The 20,954-nt window shown below is 44.2% G+C and overlaps 1 protein-coding gene across 2 annotated transcripts in view; it reads right to left on the bottom strand.

The window, feature by feature from the left end:
* Positions 1 to 431: 431 nt before the first annotated feature.
* The window catches only part of FAM131B (family with sequence similarity 131 member B), a 64,246-nt gene continuing 43,723 nt past the window's right edge, over positions 432 to 20,954 (bottom strand). For both annotated transcript variants that reach the window (XM_061626387.1, XM_061626449.1), the window contains exons 4-7: positions 16,847 to 16,940; positions 14,938 to 15,135; positions 5,780 to 5,923; positions 432 to 4,063 (exon numbers count right to left, since the gene is read on the bottom strand). In XM_061626387.1, coding sequence (XP_061482371.1) covers positions 3,516 to 4,063; positions 5,780 to 5,923; positions 14,938 to 15,135; positions 16,847 to 16,940 — 984 coding nt within the window. In that variant the 3' untranslated portion in view covers positions 432 to 3,515. The remainder of the gene's footprint in view (positions 4,064 to 5,779; positions 5,924 to 14,937; positions 15,136 to 16,846; positions 16,941 to 20,954) is intronic.

The raw sequence follows: 20,954 nt of genomic DNA, 5'->3' as shown, positions 1-20,954 counted from the left end.
CACTTTATCTTAATAGTGTCTGCATCTTCAATTCATCTGCTGCTGATGACATTGGGTACACTCCATCATGAATTGCTTTTGAGCAGCTCTCATTCATTTCAGCTGATGCCACAATACATGCAGTTAGTCTCTAAGGTGCCACAAGACTCTTTGTTGTGTTTGCTGACAAACAGACTAACACAGCCATTCCTTCTAAGTTTGGCCCAATGAACCAAGTCCCTTGCCCATTTGAGACCCTGCAATGTGACTCCAACAGAGGAATGAAGTTTAAGAATGCTTCTAATCTGAGGCCAAGTATAAAACAAGGAAAATTTCTCCCTACCGAGGCAGGCTTTTGGTACTGGGACGAGGACAGAGCTGAACCACCACCACCTCTTAAATATTAGAAGGAAAGATTTCAGATTTATAAGGCAAGACCCCTTTTTTAAAAAAGTTAAAATTAAGTTTGATAGTCCTAAAATAATAATGTTTATTTAGAAACCTTCCCCAGGAATTGTACAGTTTAATAGAGAATACAGTCTGGGGGGGTTTCTGGGGGGTGTTGGTAGGACTTTTTAGTAACTAACTGTAGAATGCTACAGCACAGTTGTGATTCACTATTCCACTCTATAGAAATTGTCACTATGGTTCTCCCCAAAGAACAAAATGTTTCTCCTGTTGTTTCTTTATGATATTCCACACAATATGTCTCTCTCTACCAGCTTTGCCTAGATGTTGTTGGACAACAGCCCCCATCTTCCCTGACCATTGGCCATGTTGGCTAACTAGGGGATGATGGAGATTGTAGGCCATCACATCTGGGGAACCCAAGGGTGGGGAATACTGCTCAATATATACCACCTTTCAGACAGAGAAAAATACACATCTCCCAAACATTTGTGTTACATAATATTAACAAATGCTTGCATTTTTGTTTTGTTTTTTAAAAGACAGACAAGAAAAGAACAGATCTAGACAAGATGAGCCACTTGTCTGAAGTCCAGTGAGTGCCAAGATGACAGCAGGATAGATTTACATTGAAACAGAATTACCGTAAACATCCAGGTTTAGTCCTGGTCCTGGATAGGCACATGGAGCGTAATGGTTTGGAGGAAAGAAGCAGCAGGCTGCCTGAATCTCCACACACCCCGTCCTCCCCACCCGCACGATACTGGGGGCATCTAAAAGCTTTCTGGTTATACCGAAGGCTCTAAAATATTGGGGTAACTGGAATTCATTAATTCTTCATTTGCAGAGAAGACACCTCTGCACTTTCTTGTTTCAGCATCATCATGCCAGCAGAATTCCCCCATGACTGACAGCCAGAAAGCAGCAATTAAGATAAATGCAGGAACATGAGGGTTCACCCTCACATTCAGAGCAGTGCTGTATCCAATCCTCTTAGCCCTCAGAGGTTGGCACTGTAGCATGTAAACATATTTTTAAAAGAGAGGATGGTTTCCCCGTGTTCAGAAATTGAGCAGCCTCCCCTCTCGAGGAGCTAGGAAGAGTAAGGAAATGGAGATAAGGTGGAGAAGAGTTGCCATAAGGCTTTACTTTCATGCATTTGCTGCAATTATTCTGCCTGAGCACTTGCCCATTGTCACAACAGATTTTCCAAGGAAAGTGCAATTGAGAGGGAAGACTGAGCCCTCTTGGCTTCTGAAATTTATCAACTGAAGATCCCCCTCTATTCTCGAAAAGTACATGAACGTAAGTGTCCTGTTCACCTTCCTGATGACATCTAAATGCAAATCAGAAGTTACCTTCTAGACCAAACACCCTTTCTTTACATGAAGGGGCCCAGATGGGTAAGAAAAGCAGCGTGGTTTACTCTTCAGTCTTGTAGCCAGTAGTCTGCAGAAAATAGGTTAGTGGCAAGCAACCTTTGAAGATCAGGTGAACAGAACAGATTAGGCTTGGAGTTGTACTTCCAGAGAGGAGCAGAGACAGGGCTGTTTCCTGAAGGATTCCTTTAATCAGATCACCGTTGGCAAGAGTTTCCTTATCAGAACATAAGCTTCTGCCACTTCAGCAATGAATCCACATGGTTTTGGTTAGCCCTGGCAAAGGTAACTGTTCACACCACTCTTTTCTTCCATTTTTCTTTTCACAGATGGCTGGAGATTTGGGCGAGGATATGAATATGTTGTTTATACTGATAAAATACCACCCCTTTGTCTATTGTTACTAAGCAACAATTGAGAAAGAGGGACAGCTTTAGACCAAAGGGTATGTTCCAAAAGCATGCCTTTATCATCATTTACAAATTCTCCCCCAAAAAACCTTGCAAAACTAACAACCCTCAACTAACCCTTTCCTCATTCCTGACCAAGATGAGGCCTCAAAAATATTTACTGTCAACAGAAGAGAGAGAGAGAGAGAGAGAGATTAATGGAATGAGGAAAATCACTCTCTTCCCTTCTCAACTTCATCAATATTTTGGCACTACGTAGTATCTGGTCATGCTAGGAAAGGGGTATTACCTCACACTAGGTGGCACCCAGGCTATACTCTCTCTGTTAGCTTCTGCTCCAGGAACTGTTACTTGGAAATACAATCATTGGGGAGGGGGAGCAACATAAATCTTAAGAAAAACTGGAAAATTGTGATATTGAAGTCACACATACTTGCTTTCCTTGGTTTCTTTGCCTAGTCTTCCCTGCACACAACTGGAAAGAGTGGACTCCATGCTTGCATAAAATATAAAACTGGCAGATGACCCCCTCCCCTTTCCCAAGCCCGCATGCAGTGCTCAATATTAAATAGGGGAAGAAACCCCTCTCCAGCTCCCAGGCAGAGATTACAGGGTTAATAAGGACGATTTCCGCAGAGAACAATGCACACATGCTGGAGAATGAGATTTGGACTGGACTCATAGAGCAGCTCTGTCCACATCATAGGATAGTTGGTGCCCACATAGCCTCATTCTGGTTCAGGTTATGTTCTATATCCACAGTCACTCCCTCCACATCACAGTCCTCTAGCCCTCAAGTGCAGAGTGTCTCTCCAGATAGCACCTCACTTTATGACTAGGCCTGGGGTTGTCATTTGCGTTGCAAATTCTCACTATTCTTGTTCCACAATGCCACAGTTAAAAAAAACCTCTTCCCTGTATCCTGAAAGATCCTCCAGTCCAATAGCCAAACAGGAATGTAGTTCAGCATCTTCTCAGGTGCCGAATTAAGTCTGAATCTGTGTCCCTAAAGCAGCATCCCTGCTACCAGCACAACCTGTATCCACACAGTCAGTGAAGTCGATGCGATGCCACCGTCTTGCATTCCCTGAGCTCTCTGTGTCTGCATGTCCAAGGCAGTAGATCTGGAAGGCTCAGTCCAACGTGTGCAGGAGGAGGAGAGGAGGACTTAGCACTGCCCAGCACTTTTGGTCCTTGGCTTACTTTGCCACAAAACTAAAAAACAACGAAGTGTGCTCGTGTGCTTGGGGGACTTCAGGAGCTGGAGAGGGGTTTCCCTATCACTTTCCCCCACCCGTGTTTCCCATGCATAATGGCAAAGGGTTCCTCAATGGCAGCATCAGTTGTTGGCTTCACCTTCCTCCTCATCAAAAGACTGCACTCCCGATGAGGTAACATCGGAGACCTTGCGGCTGAGAACAGCAGGCTCTGGCTCCTCCCGAGGTGAAAGAGACTCCAGATCCCGGCAAACAACATCGTCCTCCTCTGGCGAGGGCTTCTTGTTCAATAGTGGGGCTTTCTCCAGCAAGGGGTTGCCTTCCTCTTCTGTGTGAATTCCCACAAAGGTGCTGGAATCAGCACTGACATCCCCACTAGGAACTGTCTGAGCAGGCCACACATCCACAAGGCCAGTATTTGGGAGAAGGCCTTGTTGCTGCTGTTGCTGCTGCAATTGATGCTGCTGGATAAGGTTGTTCTGGATCAGAACACTTTCCTGCAAGCTGGGCTGGGACTCTTCAAAGTTCTGGCCCTGATAGGAGCCAGTTGCTGGGGAAGCAATGAGGGACTGGTCACTGGTCTCCCAGGCGTCGGAGGAACCCAGGCAATACATGCCTTGAGAGACATAGGAGTGAGGCCAGCTATCATACTGTGCCTGGGCCAGGTGATCTGCAGGGAGGGAAGGGGAGAAAAATAAAAGCAGCAGAAAGGAAGGAGAGTCAAACCATGTCCAGATGTTACAAACAGGGTTAAACGAACTCCGGGGGGGGGTGAAATTTTTGTTACCCTGTCAACTCAGGCAGAGAGCTTTTTGTATCTATGGAGGCCCCTGTGTATTTTAAAACCATGGAAAAATCAGGGTTTTTAAAATGGGTGAGGAGCCTCCATGAATACAAAAGGCTACCTCGCTTCAGACAGTCACTTCCCACAAGCTAGAAGGTGACATAAGGGGCAGAACTCATATGCTGTGATACTCCCCCCCCCCGAATGTATTTAATGAACACTATTTATAACGCCTGAAGAGCACTTCTAAGGAACCAAACACAAAGAGCAGAGCAGAAAAAGTTAAGCAAGAATCTTTGGTTGTGAGGCAGGGAGGCAAACCCCCTTTACTCCATCAATGCCTTGTGAGGGAATTTGCAGTTGATCTACCAGACTCAGTCAACAATGACCTGGTTCCACTGAAGTTGTAAACCTTTGCCTAGAGAGCATACTACTTTAGATTACAGGTAGAGACTCACATTACTGAACCTTTCTCCTTATCTCCACATAAGCAGTTATCATGCCAGAGAGAAGACTAGGCTAAAATTCTTGTAGTTTCCTATGTGAAAGCTTTTGGGCGGTTTTTTTTTTGGGGGGGGGTTGCCTGAAAGAACATTTGGTCATGTGAGCTCCCACCTTTAGTCTGAAGTAGTGAAGACTAGGCACAGATTAGGCCTCAGTTCTCTTTAGTGAGAGGTTTGAGACCCAGATTGGGCCTCAGTTCCCTTCAGTGAGAGGTTTGACAGCTCAGATAGGACTGGGATAGAAGTAATCAGAACAGCAGTAGAAGTAATATCTAGCATTTATGTAGTGCTTTAGGGTTTATATACATTATTTTCTTAATTTAGGAAATGCCTACCACATAAATCTCAAGGCAAAGAAAACAGCTTTTAAAATTATAGGATAATAATTAAAATATAGGTTTTAAAACAACACAGAACAAACACCTTTTACTCAGCTGGAAATGCTTGTTGAAATAAAAAATGTTTTCAATTGTTTCTGGAAAGTACAAATAATGGGGGCCCGTTGTATCTCAGCAAGGTTGCTGCTCCACAGAACAGGGGCAGCCACATTGTAAGAGCAGCACCAAGTTACAGTGGAGTGGGTTTCTAATATTTTATCATAATTAACTCAGAATCCCTCAGAATTATCTAAGAATCTCTTATTGCTGAGACATTAGCTCAGCAATTCCCACAATATCCATATAATATAGGTCCATATAGTATCATCATCATCATCTCCAAATTGCAGATGGAGACATGGAGAGAGCTCAGGTTGACAGAGGACAGTGGCTTGCTTAAGGCCATCTAGTAGTGTGTTCATTGTTGATGTTAAGAGTACAGCTAACACTCTTAGCCATTATACTCTCCCTGCAACGGCTAGAATGGGGCAGAAGGATGTCCTGAATGCCCTAGGAGTAACTGGGAAAGGCATGGTCACCAATGTCAATAGTGTTCAGCATTGGGTAATGGAGGATTCTCTCCCCCGACCACCAATTAGTATGGCCTTGGCCTCCACAGAAAAGTCATGAGGCCCACATCAATAGACTTTGCCAAAGAATTCTGTTTCCCTGTGGACTTATGCCCACCTCCCAGAAGACCAGCTGGAAAAGCCAATGCTCACCCTGGTTCTCCATCATCTCCTGGTAGTTTCCATTGTAGTTGCCGGCTTGGTTCTCATGGTTAGAATTAACACTCATATCCTCACCATCCATGGAAGACCAGGCCATGAGGGTAGCTTCCGAGATAGCGAACTGTTGCATCACCCCTGTGTTAGACAGAGAGGAGAGATATTTATTTATTATTTGATTTATATCCCACCCTTCCAGCAGAAGCCCACAGCGGCAAACAAAATTACTAAAAACACTTTAAAACATCATAAAAACAGACAATAAAATACATTAAAACAACTTTAAAAACATTTTTTTAAAAAGCTTTAAAGACATCTTTTTAAAAAGGGTTAAAAAAAACAATGTTTGGGGGGGAAGTCTTTAAAAAAACGTATTAAAAACCAATTCCAACACAGATGCATACTGGGATAGGTCTCAACTTAAAAGGCTTGTTGAAAGGGGAAAGTCTTCAATAGGCGCCGAAAAGATAACAGAGATGGCGCCTGCCTAATATTTAAGGGGAGAGAATTCCACAGAGTAGGTGCCGCCCCACTAAAGGTCCGTTTCCTATGTTGTGCAGAATGGACCTCCTGATAAGATGGTATCTGCAAGAGGCCCTCACCTGCAGAGAGCAGTGATCGACTGGGTATATAAGGGGTAAGACGGTCTTTCAGGTATCCTGGTCCCAAGTTGTATAGGGCTTTGTATACCAAAACTAGAACCTTGAACTTGGCCCAGTAGCAAATGGTCAGCCAGTGGTGCCCATAGTGGTGCATGGAGTTCTTCCACTCCTCTTCCCCACATGCCAATGCCCACACAGACCCTGCCTCTTGGATGCCCACTCCTGCATCTTAGATATCCCATTGCCTAGTCTTTGCAAATCCCTGGAATTCTGACTTAGCAACATAGAGTGACCTGATCTCTGGTGCAATTGCCTGAACTCCCAGCCAAGTACTAGGATGTTGTATTTTAAGTGTTTGCAACTTTAATCAGAATAGCTGCCATACCCTGGTTTCGTACCTGAATTCACTAATTCCCACTGCACACACAGGCATGACCTCAAAACAAAGTAGAAGAAAGTAAACCCTTTCAAGCAGGGCTGGCTGCCATCCTCACCCCATCATAATCCTTTATCAGGGCTGGCTCCAGGTTTCTGGGGGCCCTCAGGCACAGGGTATCAGTGGGTCCATGCCCCTCCCTTTCCTACTCAAACTACATTCCTCCTCCCTTGTGGCCCCACTCCTTTCAAAGAAATTTTTTTTGCCAATATTGCAACCCCCCAAATAATATAAAAATATAAAATTTTGATTTATTTTAATTTGTTTGAGTAAATCCTAAGAATTTATTCAGGTTTACCATGTTAATGATAGGCAGATTATATTAATAGTATGGACTGCAAAAAAGAAATAATTGGGTGTTAGAACAAATTAAACCAGAATTGTCACTAGAAGCTAAAATGATGTTATTATACTTTGGACACAGCATGAGAAGACAGAAGTCGCTGATTCATAGGGTCGCCGTAAGTCGTAATTGACTTGAAGGAACATAACACACACATCATGTTTGATAGGCAGATTATATGGATAGTATCAGAGCTTGGGATCTCCCACAAAATGTACTGAGAAATATTTCTCAGTTTTTGCTGTTTCTGTTGGCTAATCTAATGTTTTCACAGACAAAAAAGTGTGTGTGTATGTGTGTGGGGGTTGAATCCATCCTTTCCTGTCATTTGCAAAGCACTGCAAATAAACATTTCAGCAGGATTTCCTACTCACATAGGAAGCTGCCTTATACTGAGTCAGATCATTGGTCCATCTAGCTCAGGACTGTCTCCAGAGTTTCAGGCAGGAGTCTGTCCCAGGAGGTCTCTCAGGTTCAGTCCCTGATGGCATCTCTCCTACCTGAACGCCATTGGGGACTGAACCTGAGGGACCTTCTGCATGCAAGGCAGATGCTGCAATGGCCCTTTCCCTGCACTCACAACTCACTCAACTGTGCTGAGATATTAGGAGGCATTCTAGAATTAATCTTAGCACCCCTTATTGCCATATGGCACTGTTAGATCAGAGCACTAGGGCAAGCCAAGGTCAGAATAATGCTATTTTTTAAAAGTTAAAATTCAATTTCTAAAAAAAAAGGCATTCACAATAATTCAGCTACAATTCAACTATATGTTAAGAAGTGTGTATACTGTATAGTGTACAAAAATGACACTAAAGGATACCTCCACATCACAGGGCTTGCACGTAGAGAAACGTTCAGATACTGTTTTTTGTTGTTATGTGCCTTCAAGTCGATTACACCTTATGGCGACCCTATGAATCATTGATCTCCAAGAGCATCTCTCATGAACCACCCTGTTCAGATCTTGTAAGGGCAGATCTGTGGCTTCCTTTATGGAATCAATCCATCTCTTGTTTGGTCTTCCTCTTTTTCTACTTCTTTTTGTTTTTCCAAGCATTGTCTTTTCTAATGAATCAGGTCTTCTCATTATGTGACCAAAGTATGATAACCTCATCATTTTAGCTTCAAGTGACAGTTCTGGTTTAATTTGTTCTAACACCCAATTATTTGTCTTTTTCGCAGTCCATGGTACGCACAAAGCTCTCCTCCAACACCACATTTCAAATGAGTTGATTTTTCTCTTATCTGCTTTTTTCACTGTCCAACTTTCACATCCATACATAGAAATCGGGAATACCATGGTCTGAATGATCCTGACTTCGGTGTTCAGTGAAACATCTTTGCATTTGAGGACCTTTTCTAGTTCTCTCAAAGCTGCCCTCCCCAGTCCTAGCCTTCTTCTGATTTCTTGATTATTGTCTCCATTTGGGTTAATGACTGTGCCGAGGTATTGATAATCCTTGACATGTTCAATGTCCTCATTGTCAACTTTAAAGTTACATAAATCTTCTGTTGCCATTACTTTAATCTTTTTGATGTTCAGCTGTAGTTCTGCTTTTGTGCTTTCCTCTTTAACTTTCATCAGCATTCGTTTCAAATCATTACTGGTTTCTGCTAGTAGTATGGTATCGTTTGCATATCTTAAATTATTGATATTTCTCCCTCCAATTTTCACACCTCTTTCATCTTGGTCCAATCCCGCTTTCCATATGATATGTTCTGCGTATAGATTAAATAAATAGGGTGATAAAATACATCCCTCACACCCTTTCCAATGGGGAACCGAATTGGTGTCTCCATATTCTGTCCTTACAGTAGCCTCTTGTCCATAATATAGGTTGCGCATCAGGACAATCAGATGCTGTGGCACCATTTCTTTTAAAGGATTCCATCATTTTTCATGATCTACACACTCAGTGTCTTTGGTGTAATCTATAAAGCACAGGGTGATTTTCTTCTGAAATTCCTTGGTCCGTTCCATTATCCAACGCATCTGGTGCCTCTTCCTTTTCTAAATCCAGCTGGGATGTCTGGCATTTCTCGCTCCATATATGCCTTTGTTGTAGAATCTTGAGCATTATTTTACTTGCATGGGATATTAAGGCAATAGTTTGATAATTACTGCATTCCCTGGGATTCCCTTTCTTTGGAATTGGGATGTATATGGAACGCTTCCAGTCTGTGGCCATTGTTTAGTTTTCCATATTTCTTGACAAATTTTAGTCAAAATTTGGACAGATTCAGTCTCAGTAGCTTGTAGCAACTCTATTGGTATGGCATCTATTCCTGGTGATTTGGTTCTTCTAAGTATTTTAAGAGCAGCTTTCACCTCACATTCTAACATTTCTGGTTCTTCATCATACGGTTCATGAATGAATCTGTCATCCTGGCACCTCTTTTATAGAGTTCTTCAGTGTATTCCTTCCATCTTCCTTTTATTTCATCTCGGTCAGTCAGTGTGTTTCCCTGTTGATTATTCAACATCCCTATTCTTGGTTTAAATTTCCCTTTCATTTCTCTAATCTTTTGGAATAGGACTCTTGTTCTTCTCTTTTTGTTGTCCTCTTCTATTTCTATACAATAACTATTGTAATAGTTCTCTTTGTCTCTAAGTACTAGTCGCTGTATTGTTGCATTTAGGGTTCTGACCGTGTTTCTATCTCCTCTTGCTTTTGCTTTCCTTCTCTCTTTTTAACTAGACGTATTGTCTTTTTGCATTATTCCCTAATAATGTCTCTGACTTCAGTCCATAGGTCTTCTGATTCTCTGTCAACTAAGTTGAAAGCCTCAAATCTGTTCCTTATTTGATCTTTATATTCTTCTGGGATGTTATTTAAATTGTATTTTGGCATTATGATTGCTTTGTTGTTCTTTAGCTTTACTCTGATTTTTGATACGACCCGTTTATGATCTGTACCACAGTCTGATCCTGGTCTTGTTTTTGCAGAAAGTATGGAACTTCTCCACCTTCTGCTACCAATTATATAATCAATCTGATTCCTATATTGACCATTTGATGATGTCCATGTGTACAGTCGTCTTTTTGGTTGCTCAAAAAATGTGTTGGCAAGAAACAAATTATTGGCTTCACAGGATTCAACAAGTCTTCTCCTGCTTCACTTCTGTCCCCTAAGCCCCATTTCCCCACAATTCCTAGTTCTTCTCTGTTCCCTACTTTTGCATTCCAGTCCCCATGATTATCATCACATCTTGTTTTGATGTGTGATCAATTTCCTCCTGTACTTCTGCGTAAAATCTCTCCAATTCTTCTTCTGCATTTGCTGTTGGAGCATAGACTTGGATGATGGTTATGTTAATAGGTTTCCCATTTAATCTCATTGATATCACTCGCTCAGACCTTGCATTGTAGCTCCTAATTGTTTTTGCCACATCACTTCTCACTATTAAAGCAACCCCGTTTCTTCTTGATTTCTCATTTCCTGCATAAAATATTTTGTACTTGCCTGATTGAAAATGTCCCATTCCAGTCCATTTTAATTCACTCACGCCAACTATTGTAATGTTGATATGTTCCATTTATTGCTTGACAATTTCTAACTTTCCCTGGTTCATGCTTCTCACATTCCATGTTCCTATTTTGTGTATTGTACAACTCTGGACTCTCCTTTCACATCTGTGCGCATCAGCCTCTGGGCTTCCTTTCAGCTTTGATCCAGCTGTGTCATTAGTCACAGCACTACTCATACTTGTCCTTTGTTCTTCCCCAGTAGCTCGCTGAGTGCCTTCTGACCTGGGGGTCTCATCTTCCAGCACTATTTCATACAGCATTTTGGATACTCTGTTCATAGGGCTTTTGTGGTAAGAGGTATTCAGAGGTGGTTTACCATTGCCTTCCTCTGAGATTGGATGCATCTTAGTCTGGTGTCTCAGCTTTGACCATTCTGCCTTGGATGCCCCTGCTAGGAGTCTAGCCTCTTGGTATTCTTCAACACTCTCAAACCCCCTCGCCATGTTAAGGTGTGCATCCTAAAGCAGGGTCAGATACCGTAGACCCATATAAACACAGATGCAACACAATACTCCAGCATGCCTCAGTCCATCAGAAACCCTCATAAAAATGTCTAATAAGAGGAATCATCTTTGATGTCTAGGGCAGAATAAACACACAGCACTGGTGGAGATTTAATGCTATTAGTATTACTAACATAGTGCTTTGTATGAAGGACTAAAAGAAAGGGCCTTTCTAGTGACAAACTATTAGTTTCTGAACATGCTGTGTTACCACCAAGCATCATATATGTAAACGTTTCCTAGTTAAAGAGACACATGATAGCTCGGACCTCCTGCCAGACCTGGTTTCAAATCCCTGCTCAGCCATGAAGCTCGCTGGGTGGCCTTGGGCCAGTAACTGTCTCTCAGTCTACCCTACCTCACAGGGGTGTTAAGAGGATAAAATTGGGAGAAGAAGAACCATCTGTGAACTCCTTATAGAAAAAGCAGGATATAAACAAAAATAATACTAGGAGCTTCCCAGCTACAACTGGGGTGGTGGGGAGGCGGGGGGCGGGAGAGAGGAAATTTGTATACAAAAGCCCCAGCACAGACCTGAACAATGAAAGCTTGCCAGTAAAGAGAGAGATCTTAAAGCACGCGCGCACATGCACACACACAGAGCCACTATCAGATCAGCAGGTCAAAGGGAAAGAGAGGGTGCAGAGGCAATAATTATTATATAATTAAGGCTGCAATGCAATGCATTTACCTGGGAGTAAGTCCCATTGAACCCAATGGAGCTTACATCTGAGTAGACGTTATTGGATGGCAGCCTCAGAAACCAAGGAAAGCCTTCTTACCTTCCTCCCAAGCTCCACATCCCATTCTTGGGCTGCAGTTCTAACTACATTTACCTGGGAGGAAGCCCTTCTGAATTCAACAGGGCTTACTTCTGAGCAGACATTAGGACAGACATGGTTAGGCCCTTTTTCAGCCCCTTCCTCCCCTCAGCACTGCCTGCTTCTGCTGCTCCAGGCCAGTAAGCTCCACCCCTCCTCCCACTCCTGAAACTGAGGACCCGCTGGGCAGCTCTTTAGCAACCGTCCTGGCAGCGGCGCAGCTGAGCAGGACAGACTCTGTTGCTGTGGAGCTGGCTAGGGCTTGCCTGCACCACTGCCCACTGCTTCCCTCCTCTGCTGCTGGCTTGCGCTTATCCCAGAAAGGCACCCTGGGGCCCTGTCGGAGATCCTAGGCCCTTGGGCCAGTGCCTCACCTGGCCATGTGCTAGCGTCGGGCCTGCTTTCAAACATTCCGATTAAGGATGCAACTGCACATTAATAAGAAACACAGGGCAAGGAGTGGTAAACGGTAGTCCTGTGTTAGGCCTTTTGCCTTCCCCCTCAGTTATGCATAACCCCATGTCCTGATGTCCTTACACTGAGCATTTCCCTACCCCCACTAGTGGCAAGCAATAATACAGAACAGGGTTGAGGAAATGCACAGTGTGTGTCAGACCCAGGTTAATATTTTTTTGTGAGAACCAGATATAAGTCTTATCACATCTGTGGACAGTGCTGCAACTAGGTAATTTTAGACTCTACTTAAATGGTCTTACTGACAGTTTGCCAACTCTGGTTTAAAAGAAAGAAAAAAGAAATACTCTGAGCATGTGCAGTTTCACATTTTAAACTCACTGAAATTATAGTCTTACTATGAATACAGGAATAAAATGGAATTTGATTTTGCTGCCTTGATGCTCAGCATGTTTATGTGGAGTAAGCACCATTTTGTTGCAGAAAATAATAATTTCAATGTAAAAATAATAAAATGACAATCTGTAACCTTGTACATGGGCTGCCTGGCTGCTCCCTAACTATACAAAGTTGAAATAGAAGAAGAAGAAAAGGATGCTGTAGCGACCAGTATAAGTCCTGCTGGGCATGGCCAACATGCTGACCCAGGCCTGTTTGTCACCGCCCCCAACACCTGCCACTTTATGGGAGGTTATATGAGGCTCCAGACTTTGACCCACAGGTCCAGCCCTAGGTACACTCCTACTCATAGCAGGGGATAGGAATTGGATCCTCTCGGTCCGTCCACCTGTCAGTCACCTAGCTCCGGAATTGCCAACATGGCATCTGTGAAGCCTCCAGTGGTGCCCCCAGCAGGTAGCCCAGAATCATTTTTTTTTAAAGTCTCTAGCCCTCCCAGACGGAAAGTTATGCAGCAAAATGTGCAGATACCCTTCTAAGCAATTTCTGTGAAATGAGTCAGCCTGGCTGCTCCTGCCTGTCTGTATTTTTAGCCAATGAGTGAAGTCAGAGATGTGAATGATACATGAGTTGTCTGGATACCAGGCAATAGGAATCCCTGGGTTCCTAAACAGCTGCTGTTTCGGCCTCAATTTTAGTGCACTCTTCCTGCATGTATTTTTTTCGAGTCCTTCGAATCTCCACAGTTTGCCCTTCCTTTCCCCTTAACAATCAGGATACATATTTCCTGTGCTGGGATCAGGCAGTGCCTAGAAATTATTTTCTGCCAATCCTACTACAAAGTAAGTGTGGGTGATTCTTTAACAATCCCCCTCCCCTTACCAAAGGCAAAGGTGAAAAGTTTGCAGGAGCAAATTCTTAAGCAAATTCTTAATAATTTCACTGTATAGTTAACTTACAATAGAATGGTGTACATGTCTCCTCAGAAGTAAGTCTCTTTGTGTTTAATGGGGCTTACCTCAGGGTAAGTGAGTACAGGATGGCAGCCTAGGCTTTGGTTTAGGGTTGGCATTGGAGAAAAACAGGGTTCTTGTGCCTTTAACAGCAGTATGGCAGGCAGAAGTTCACCAGGTCAAGCCTTTTCTCATATGGAAATACAATTATGGGAAAAGCTTCACCATGACTACTCTCTAATTTTGTGTTATGCCCCCATGTAGCCATTTTGTGACTAGTGCCCCCAGCACTCTCAAAATTTGAAATGTGCCCTCTGGTCCAAAAACGTTGGTGACCCCCACCTTAGCTACAGGCTACTGTAACTTCAATCCATACCTCCAAGGAAAGATTCTTCCTTTGCAACCGCAGCTTGAATGTGAGTCAGGGCTACAGAGGATTTTTCCTTTGCAAGCAAAATTCAGCGCTTTTTCGGTCACTGCATGGGCTGACAGAAAAAGGTGCCAAATTCAAAAAGCACCGAATTATGCCTGCCAAAAAAAAAAAAGCATCGGTTCCCATTTCTTTCTTTGGAGCAGCTGTGTCAGGCATATGATGTCAGGCATGGCGAAGGTGAGTGTGGGTCACAAAAACAGCTTGGCGGGTCAACCCCTGAGGCCCGGTGGGGGCCACAGGTTCCCAACCACAGGCCAGAGGTTTCCCATCAAGGGTCTATGGAGAGGGAGGAGGGAACTCGATCTAGGGCTGCTACTGGAAACATTTTTTATATTGTGTATGATACGCAAGAGGTGATCACACTGAGGATCTTGAAAGTCCCCAGAGTCTTTCGTCAACATGGGTGTTTCTCCTCCAAAATGCCTCTCAGGCTATTTCTGCTCTGTCTCAGAAAGTTGGAAGGGATGAAAAAGGTCATTACGCAGAAGCTTCTCTCCCCAAAAGCCGGGCGCCACACACAACCCCCCCTTTAAGTGTTAAGTGGGTTAAAATTTATACAATCCAGAGAGAAAATGCATTCAGATTAAAGAGATCCAGGTGACTCAACCAACCCAGTTAAGCTGCACAGTCCTGGCACCCTTTCCCACCTACCCTCTTGCAAAACTGTCACCATGACGAACCCTACGCTGTTGGGTTGCAAAAGAGCAGCGGCGTACCTGCAAGGAATCGGGCCTCCTTCTCCCCATCGCTCAGGTCAGAGTAAGCATCTGCATCTTTGCGCACCGTTTCATGAGTATGCTGCTGCTGCTGGGTACTGCCTTTGCCCCAGCCCTGCCACTCAATCATGTGTGCAACGCGACCCTGCCCCATGGCCGTGGGCTTGGTGACGTGATCCTTCATGCTGCGCGATATCCCTAAGGCGCCAGACATTAGAAAACAAGAAAGGGCTATTATACAGCTCCAGAGACATTTATCGTCGTTCTAGGATGGGTCTACTCTTACCTAGTTCGGCCATTCCTCTTTTATAAATGCTTTCAAAATTATATTATCCCTATATCTTGGTTTACATCAGGAAACATATAAAAGTCAGAAAACATAGCCTGGGACCCCGTAATTCAACTGTTGCCACCTTTGAACCTGACAAACTATGGACAATGCACCTTTCAACGTACCAGAGGGGGAAATGAACTGGAGATCGTGGGCGACATGGGCCACAGTATACTCACAGGTATTGACACAGGCCCCCATCTGTAATATACATTTAAAGCAGTATTATACCCAGCGCTTCTTTTCTGGTGGAACACTTTGGAATAGAGTACCGACACTTCTCCTCAGGCTGCTGCTGCCTATCAGCCAGCAACAAGTGCCTCCTCTGTCCCATTTTGGGGGACTGCTTATTGAAAAAAGGTTGGGGAAGAAAGGAAGAAGCCAGGGTATCCTCATATGCTCAGGCCTTTGTTGTCCACCAGGGAGGTGGTGGCTGGTGCTTCCTAGGCCTCAGGGAGGTGCTTTTGTGTGTGTGTGTGATTGAGAGAAGTATGTATATCTGATTTGTGTGAGAGGGAGAGATATGGTGTGTGTGTGTGTGTGATGGAGAGAGAGACCTATATGTTCTCTGTGTGCATGTGACAGAAAAGGAGGTATTATGTGTAGTGGGGGGAGAGAGAGGGAGACAAATATGTGTCATTGGGTATATGTGAAATGTGTGTTGTATGTGTTTGAGAGTGACAGAGACGGGGATGCACGTATGTCTGTGATCTGTATGTATAACACATACACACACAGAGCTACAATGCTCAGAGTACATTAACAGTCAATCCCTCTTCCCAGGGAACTTTGGGTATTGTAGTTCTGTGAGGGGAATAGGGGTCTCCTAAGAACTCTCAGCGCCCTTAACAAACTACAATTCCCAGGATTCTTTGGGGGGGGGAAAAGCAATGACTATTTAAAGCGGTACAATACTAATTTTAATATATAGTGCAAGTGGGGCCTTAGTTGCATTGTGTAATTAATAATGATTAAGGGCCAGACCAGATGAGATATTATTTGAGTGTAAGCAATTTAATGCAAGTTTAATTTTTTTTAAACAGCTGCCAGGACACCAGGATTGGGAATACGGTGGGCAGCGAGGGGGAGTTTAACTGTTTCTCCCCTGCTGTGGTTCCTCCTTGCCTCCCAAAAGGCAACTGCATTGGAAGGGTGGTTCCCATTGGCAGCAATGCAAAGAGCAGCTTGAAGAGGGAGGGATTTTCATCAGGCCCACTACAGCGGGTCAGTAGGTGGGTGTAACAAGTGCATTTTTTGCCTCACCATGCAATGTCTTTTTGAAGACAGACTAGGATGCTTGTTCTGCCCTTCACACATTTTGACATACCCACTTGTTCCAAAATGGACATTTATTGTAGGGTGAAGTAGTGCAAGAAACAGTACCAAAATTCAGAAGCACTTAGGGGGACTGGCAAGTACATGGATACACAAGCCTGGAATTTCAGTGGGCAATGAAGTCATTTCAGGTTAAAATGGGCTATTTGGGGCACAGTGTAAGACAGTGGCAAAAGCAGGGGGACAGAACCAAGGTTAGTGAGAAGCGAGACAGCTTGAGATCCAAGGGTTTGAGATCCTCACCGGAGAAAGATGACTTGGCAAGAGCTCCGATCCCATACGCATTGGAGTTTCGCTTCAACTTGGGGAGGATGGAGGTTGTGTCTTCCATGGAGAGCTAGAAAGAGAGATTGTGTAAAAGGAAAGAAAAGGTAAGAGGGGGAGGAAAGGAGACATTCCAGTCTGGACTTCTAAGAACACAAAAAACTGGGGAGTAGAAAACAACTGAAGGAGAAGGAAGAAATAAAGATGGAGAAATTAGTATAAGCTGAAAACCTGCACGGAGCTTAGTCAGAGAAGGAACTGCCCATGAGAGGGAATTATTGGGATGGGTGCACCATTCTGGATATTCTGTCTTGGACCAGCCCTGGTATGCTGAGTTATAGCTGGTGACTGTTTGGCAGTTAAGGCTGGTTCATTGGGGCTAGTGGGGCACTTTCCCACCAATCTCAGTTGCCCTCAGCCAGCCCACACCTGCCTGCCTTCTTACTTAAAACGAATCCAGGGGGTGGCCCTGGCTGTCAGCTTTCTCCTCCTCCTTAGTCTCAGTGTTGCCCTTGTAGAACTCAGGCTGTGTACACAAGTAGCCTTTGAAACACACAAGGGTCCTTTTTCACAGTGTGCCTTTTTTATACACAGCAGTTTGCAGTTGTATACTCTTTCGCGTGATAACATCATCTAAAGGGACAGCTACTATCTATGTTCCCTGTACATGCCAATGGGCATGCTTTTTAGTCTTTTTTAGTCTTTTTAGTCTTTCAAAAGAGAGGGGTTGGAAAATGGTGTGTTGATATACCGATACACAGGGATATATATGGAGAGGCGGCAAAGCTACTGTACTGCTTCCTATTCTGCCTATTTCATTCATAGACAAGTTAAACATGGTGAGGGGACTGGCACAGGCGTGCAGTGTCTGTAGGTTTGCCCCAATAGGAGGTGACCTGAGAAAGTGCTCTCTGTGTACATATGGATGCAACAAGTGCTTGAGAAGTATATTCTAGGCACAAAATGGATTATAATCATTCCAGCAGAAAGCACTTTAGATTGACAAATAGTGTGGGCAGGGATGACATGGGGATGATGTTGCATGTATAGCACCCCAAAAAGGTTCTTGCATGAAGCACAGAATGCACGTTATCAGCAGGGAGGAGGCGGATGGGGACAAAACTAGAATGGATTAGCTCTGCCTGTCATGGGCTCCAGCTCTATCTACCATTGGGCTCCTTACCTGCCATCCCACCAGTCCAAATAGGCAGCCGCCGCCACTGCTACTTGGTATGCTTTTTTGGCCAGCTATTTGTTCAAGCGAGAAGACTCCACTCCACCCCCCCCTCAAACCCCCCCCCAAGGTGAGATTCTTCTGAATATAAAGCACTGGAGTGCAAGTGAAGGGTAATACTGTCTGGAAGTAGATATTACTGAGGAAATGAGAAGAGGGTGATTTTGTGTGTGTGTCCAGAGCAGTATCCCTTGTGGCATGCATTTTTATTCTGGTTTGTCCCATGTTGTGCAAGCTGCTGCCCTGTGCCAAGACCAAGAACATGTAGCATAGCTTACTTCCCGTTCTATGGTTTCGTGCTCTTTCTTTCCCTGCCTACTGCGCCCCCTCCCGCTGCAGCTTGGAGACAACGTTCAGCATAACTAGCATGCGACACGGGGCAAATGGAACTGAATGTTACAAAGGAAAAGGAGAGAACTTGGGCTTTACGTTTTTATAACACATTTTCATAGGATCCACATGTTTCCACGCTTCTTATTCTTGAGATTGTGGAATTGCATTTATAGTATAGCTCTGTGGAGTGTTCAAAGCCCTTTGCTTAAGGATTACCATTACTCAGAGATGTCTCCATGGGAATGCGACATTATGCAAGGTAAAAAAGAAATAACCTTTTTCTTTCCTGCCCTCAACCAAAACTGCTGAAGAACTTAAGTGCTGTGTTTATGGTGAATCAGTAGATCTGCACAAAAGAACACTTCTCTCTTTTTTTAACCCCCGAACAAAAAGACTCTGCTAATGAAGGACGAAGACTGGAATAATGGTGGGAGGGGAGGAACATCTTGTGAAAAAACAGCCAAGAGTTTTGTAGCATCGTAAAAGATTTAACAAATGCATTATATGGCAGCCGCTTTTGTAGAAGTGACTAACACCGCTACCCTCTGAATCTTGGGGAAAAAACATGTGCAAAGTAATTGTCGGAAGGTTAGTGCCTCTTTAGTGAAGTACTAACTTTTTTGTGAAACAGAGGAAGTGGAACATGAATCACATGGGTGAGCCTTGCAGTGCCAGCATGGGGAAAGAGAGTCTCAGGCCATGCCAACATGCTTAGCTCAACTCCACTGAATTGCCTGACAGGTGTTCGAATCTGCCAGTCCTGCTGACACTGGACATAGTATCTTGCACAGCTGTTTGCAGCCAGGAAAACTATTAATCTTAGATGGATGTGTGTATGTAGCAATTAGCTCCAGGCTTTTTCCAACAGGATAAAGCTTCAAGTCATCATCTTCCTCCTCATAGAAGCCAAACATCATAATGTTCATTTCAACAGGAATGTATGATTCTTATATAAAATAGAAGGAATGTGTTCAATTTTTTTAATGAAGGAGAGGTTTACTTGCATTTCCTGTCAACATCCTAAATATACGGTATCTGGTTTGGGTAGTTTTTAAAGGGGATTAGATTGATCAACAGCCAGGATAGCTAAGGGAACCTCCACGTACAAGGATTCAAATCAATGTTCAGCCATGGTCTGAAGTTCATTGTGTGACTTTGGGCAAGTCACTACTGCTTGACCTAACCTACTGCACAGGGCTGTTGTGAGGATTTATTTATATCATTTATATCCCACCTTTCCCTGAGGAGGTCAATGTGGCTTCTCCATTTCATCCTCACAGCAAACCTGTGAGGCATGTTAGGCTGACAGACAGTGACTGGCCCAAGTTCACCCAGTGAGTTTCATGACTTGAGTTGGGCGTTGAAGCCAGGTCCTCCGAGTTCTAGTGCAATACTCTAACCACTATACCACATTAGCTTTAACTCCATGTATGCCTTTCTAAACTCTCCTTGGAGGAGGGGAATGAGGTACAGATGTGCAATCCCTCTTTCTTTCATCCTCACTTGATGTTATTTTTCTTTCTGCCCGGCTGGCTTGAGATTAAAGTGGTGATGGATATCTGGATGTGGGAAGTTTTACATCTCTCCCGTTGTCATGGACAGATCACCGCTTGCTGAAGTTTAGACTCACAGCGGCTTTTCCCCTCTGCAAGGGTGGGGGACCCATTAAAGTGGTCCGCCCCCGGAGACTAATGAATCCTGAAGGCTTTCAGAGGGCTCTGGGGGTTTTTCCGGCTGATAAGACTGGCGCTCCTGTCGAAGCCCTGGTTGAACTGTGGAATGCGGAGATGACCCGGGCTGTCGACACGATCACTCCTGCACGCCCTCTCCTGTGTAGAGTTCACACAGCTCCATGGTACACCCCAGAGCTGAGATCGATGAAACAAGATAGGAGGCGGCTAGAGCGGAGGTGGAGACAAACTCCCGATGGATGCAATTATGCGCTGGTAAGTGCTTCTACCAAGCTGTACTTAGGAGCAGTGAGGGTGGCGAAGAAACAACATTTTGCTGCCACCATTAAGTCATCTCTCTGCCACCCAACGGAGCTTTTTAGAGTTGTCCAAGGGTTGCTCCATCCTGGCCCTCAGGACATGGTAGGGTCATCGGTGGCCCGTTGCAATGAGTTTGCTGGACACTTCCAGAATAAGATCTTATGCATCCGCCGGGACCTAGACTCTCAGTTTACAGCAGTTGATCCTAATGAGGTGTCTAGATCTCAGTCTTGTCATGTTTTATTGGATGAGTTTCAGTTGGTTCAGCTTGAGGACGTGGACAAGGTGCTTGGACAGGTGCGTGCTACCACTTCGGTACTAGATCCTTGCCCCTCTTGGCTAATAAAAACTAGCAGGGATGGAACAGCTAGCTGGGCCAGGGAAGTGATAAATGCCTCTTTACGAGAGGGAGTGGTTCCTGGCCGCCTGAAAGAGGCGGCAGTGAGACTGCTTCTGAAAAAACCTTCCTTGGACCCAGAAAATTTTAACAGCTATAGACCAGTGGCGAATGTTCCATTCCTGGGCAAGA

Source organism: Rhineura floridana, chromosome 1 (genome assembly GCF_030035675.1).
Source record: "Rhineura floridana isolate rRhiFlo1 chromosome 1, rRhiFlo1.hap2, whole genome shotgun sequence".
NCBI lineage: Eukaryota > Metazoa > Chordata > Lepidosauria > Squamata > Rhineuridae > Rhineura > Rhineura floridana.
This window is presented reverse-complemented; position numbering and strand designations above follow the sequence as displayed.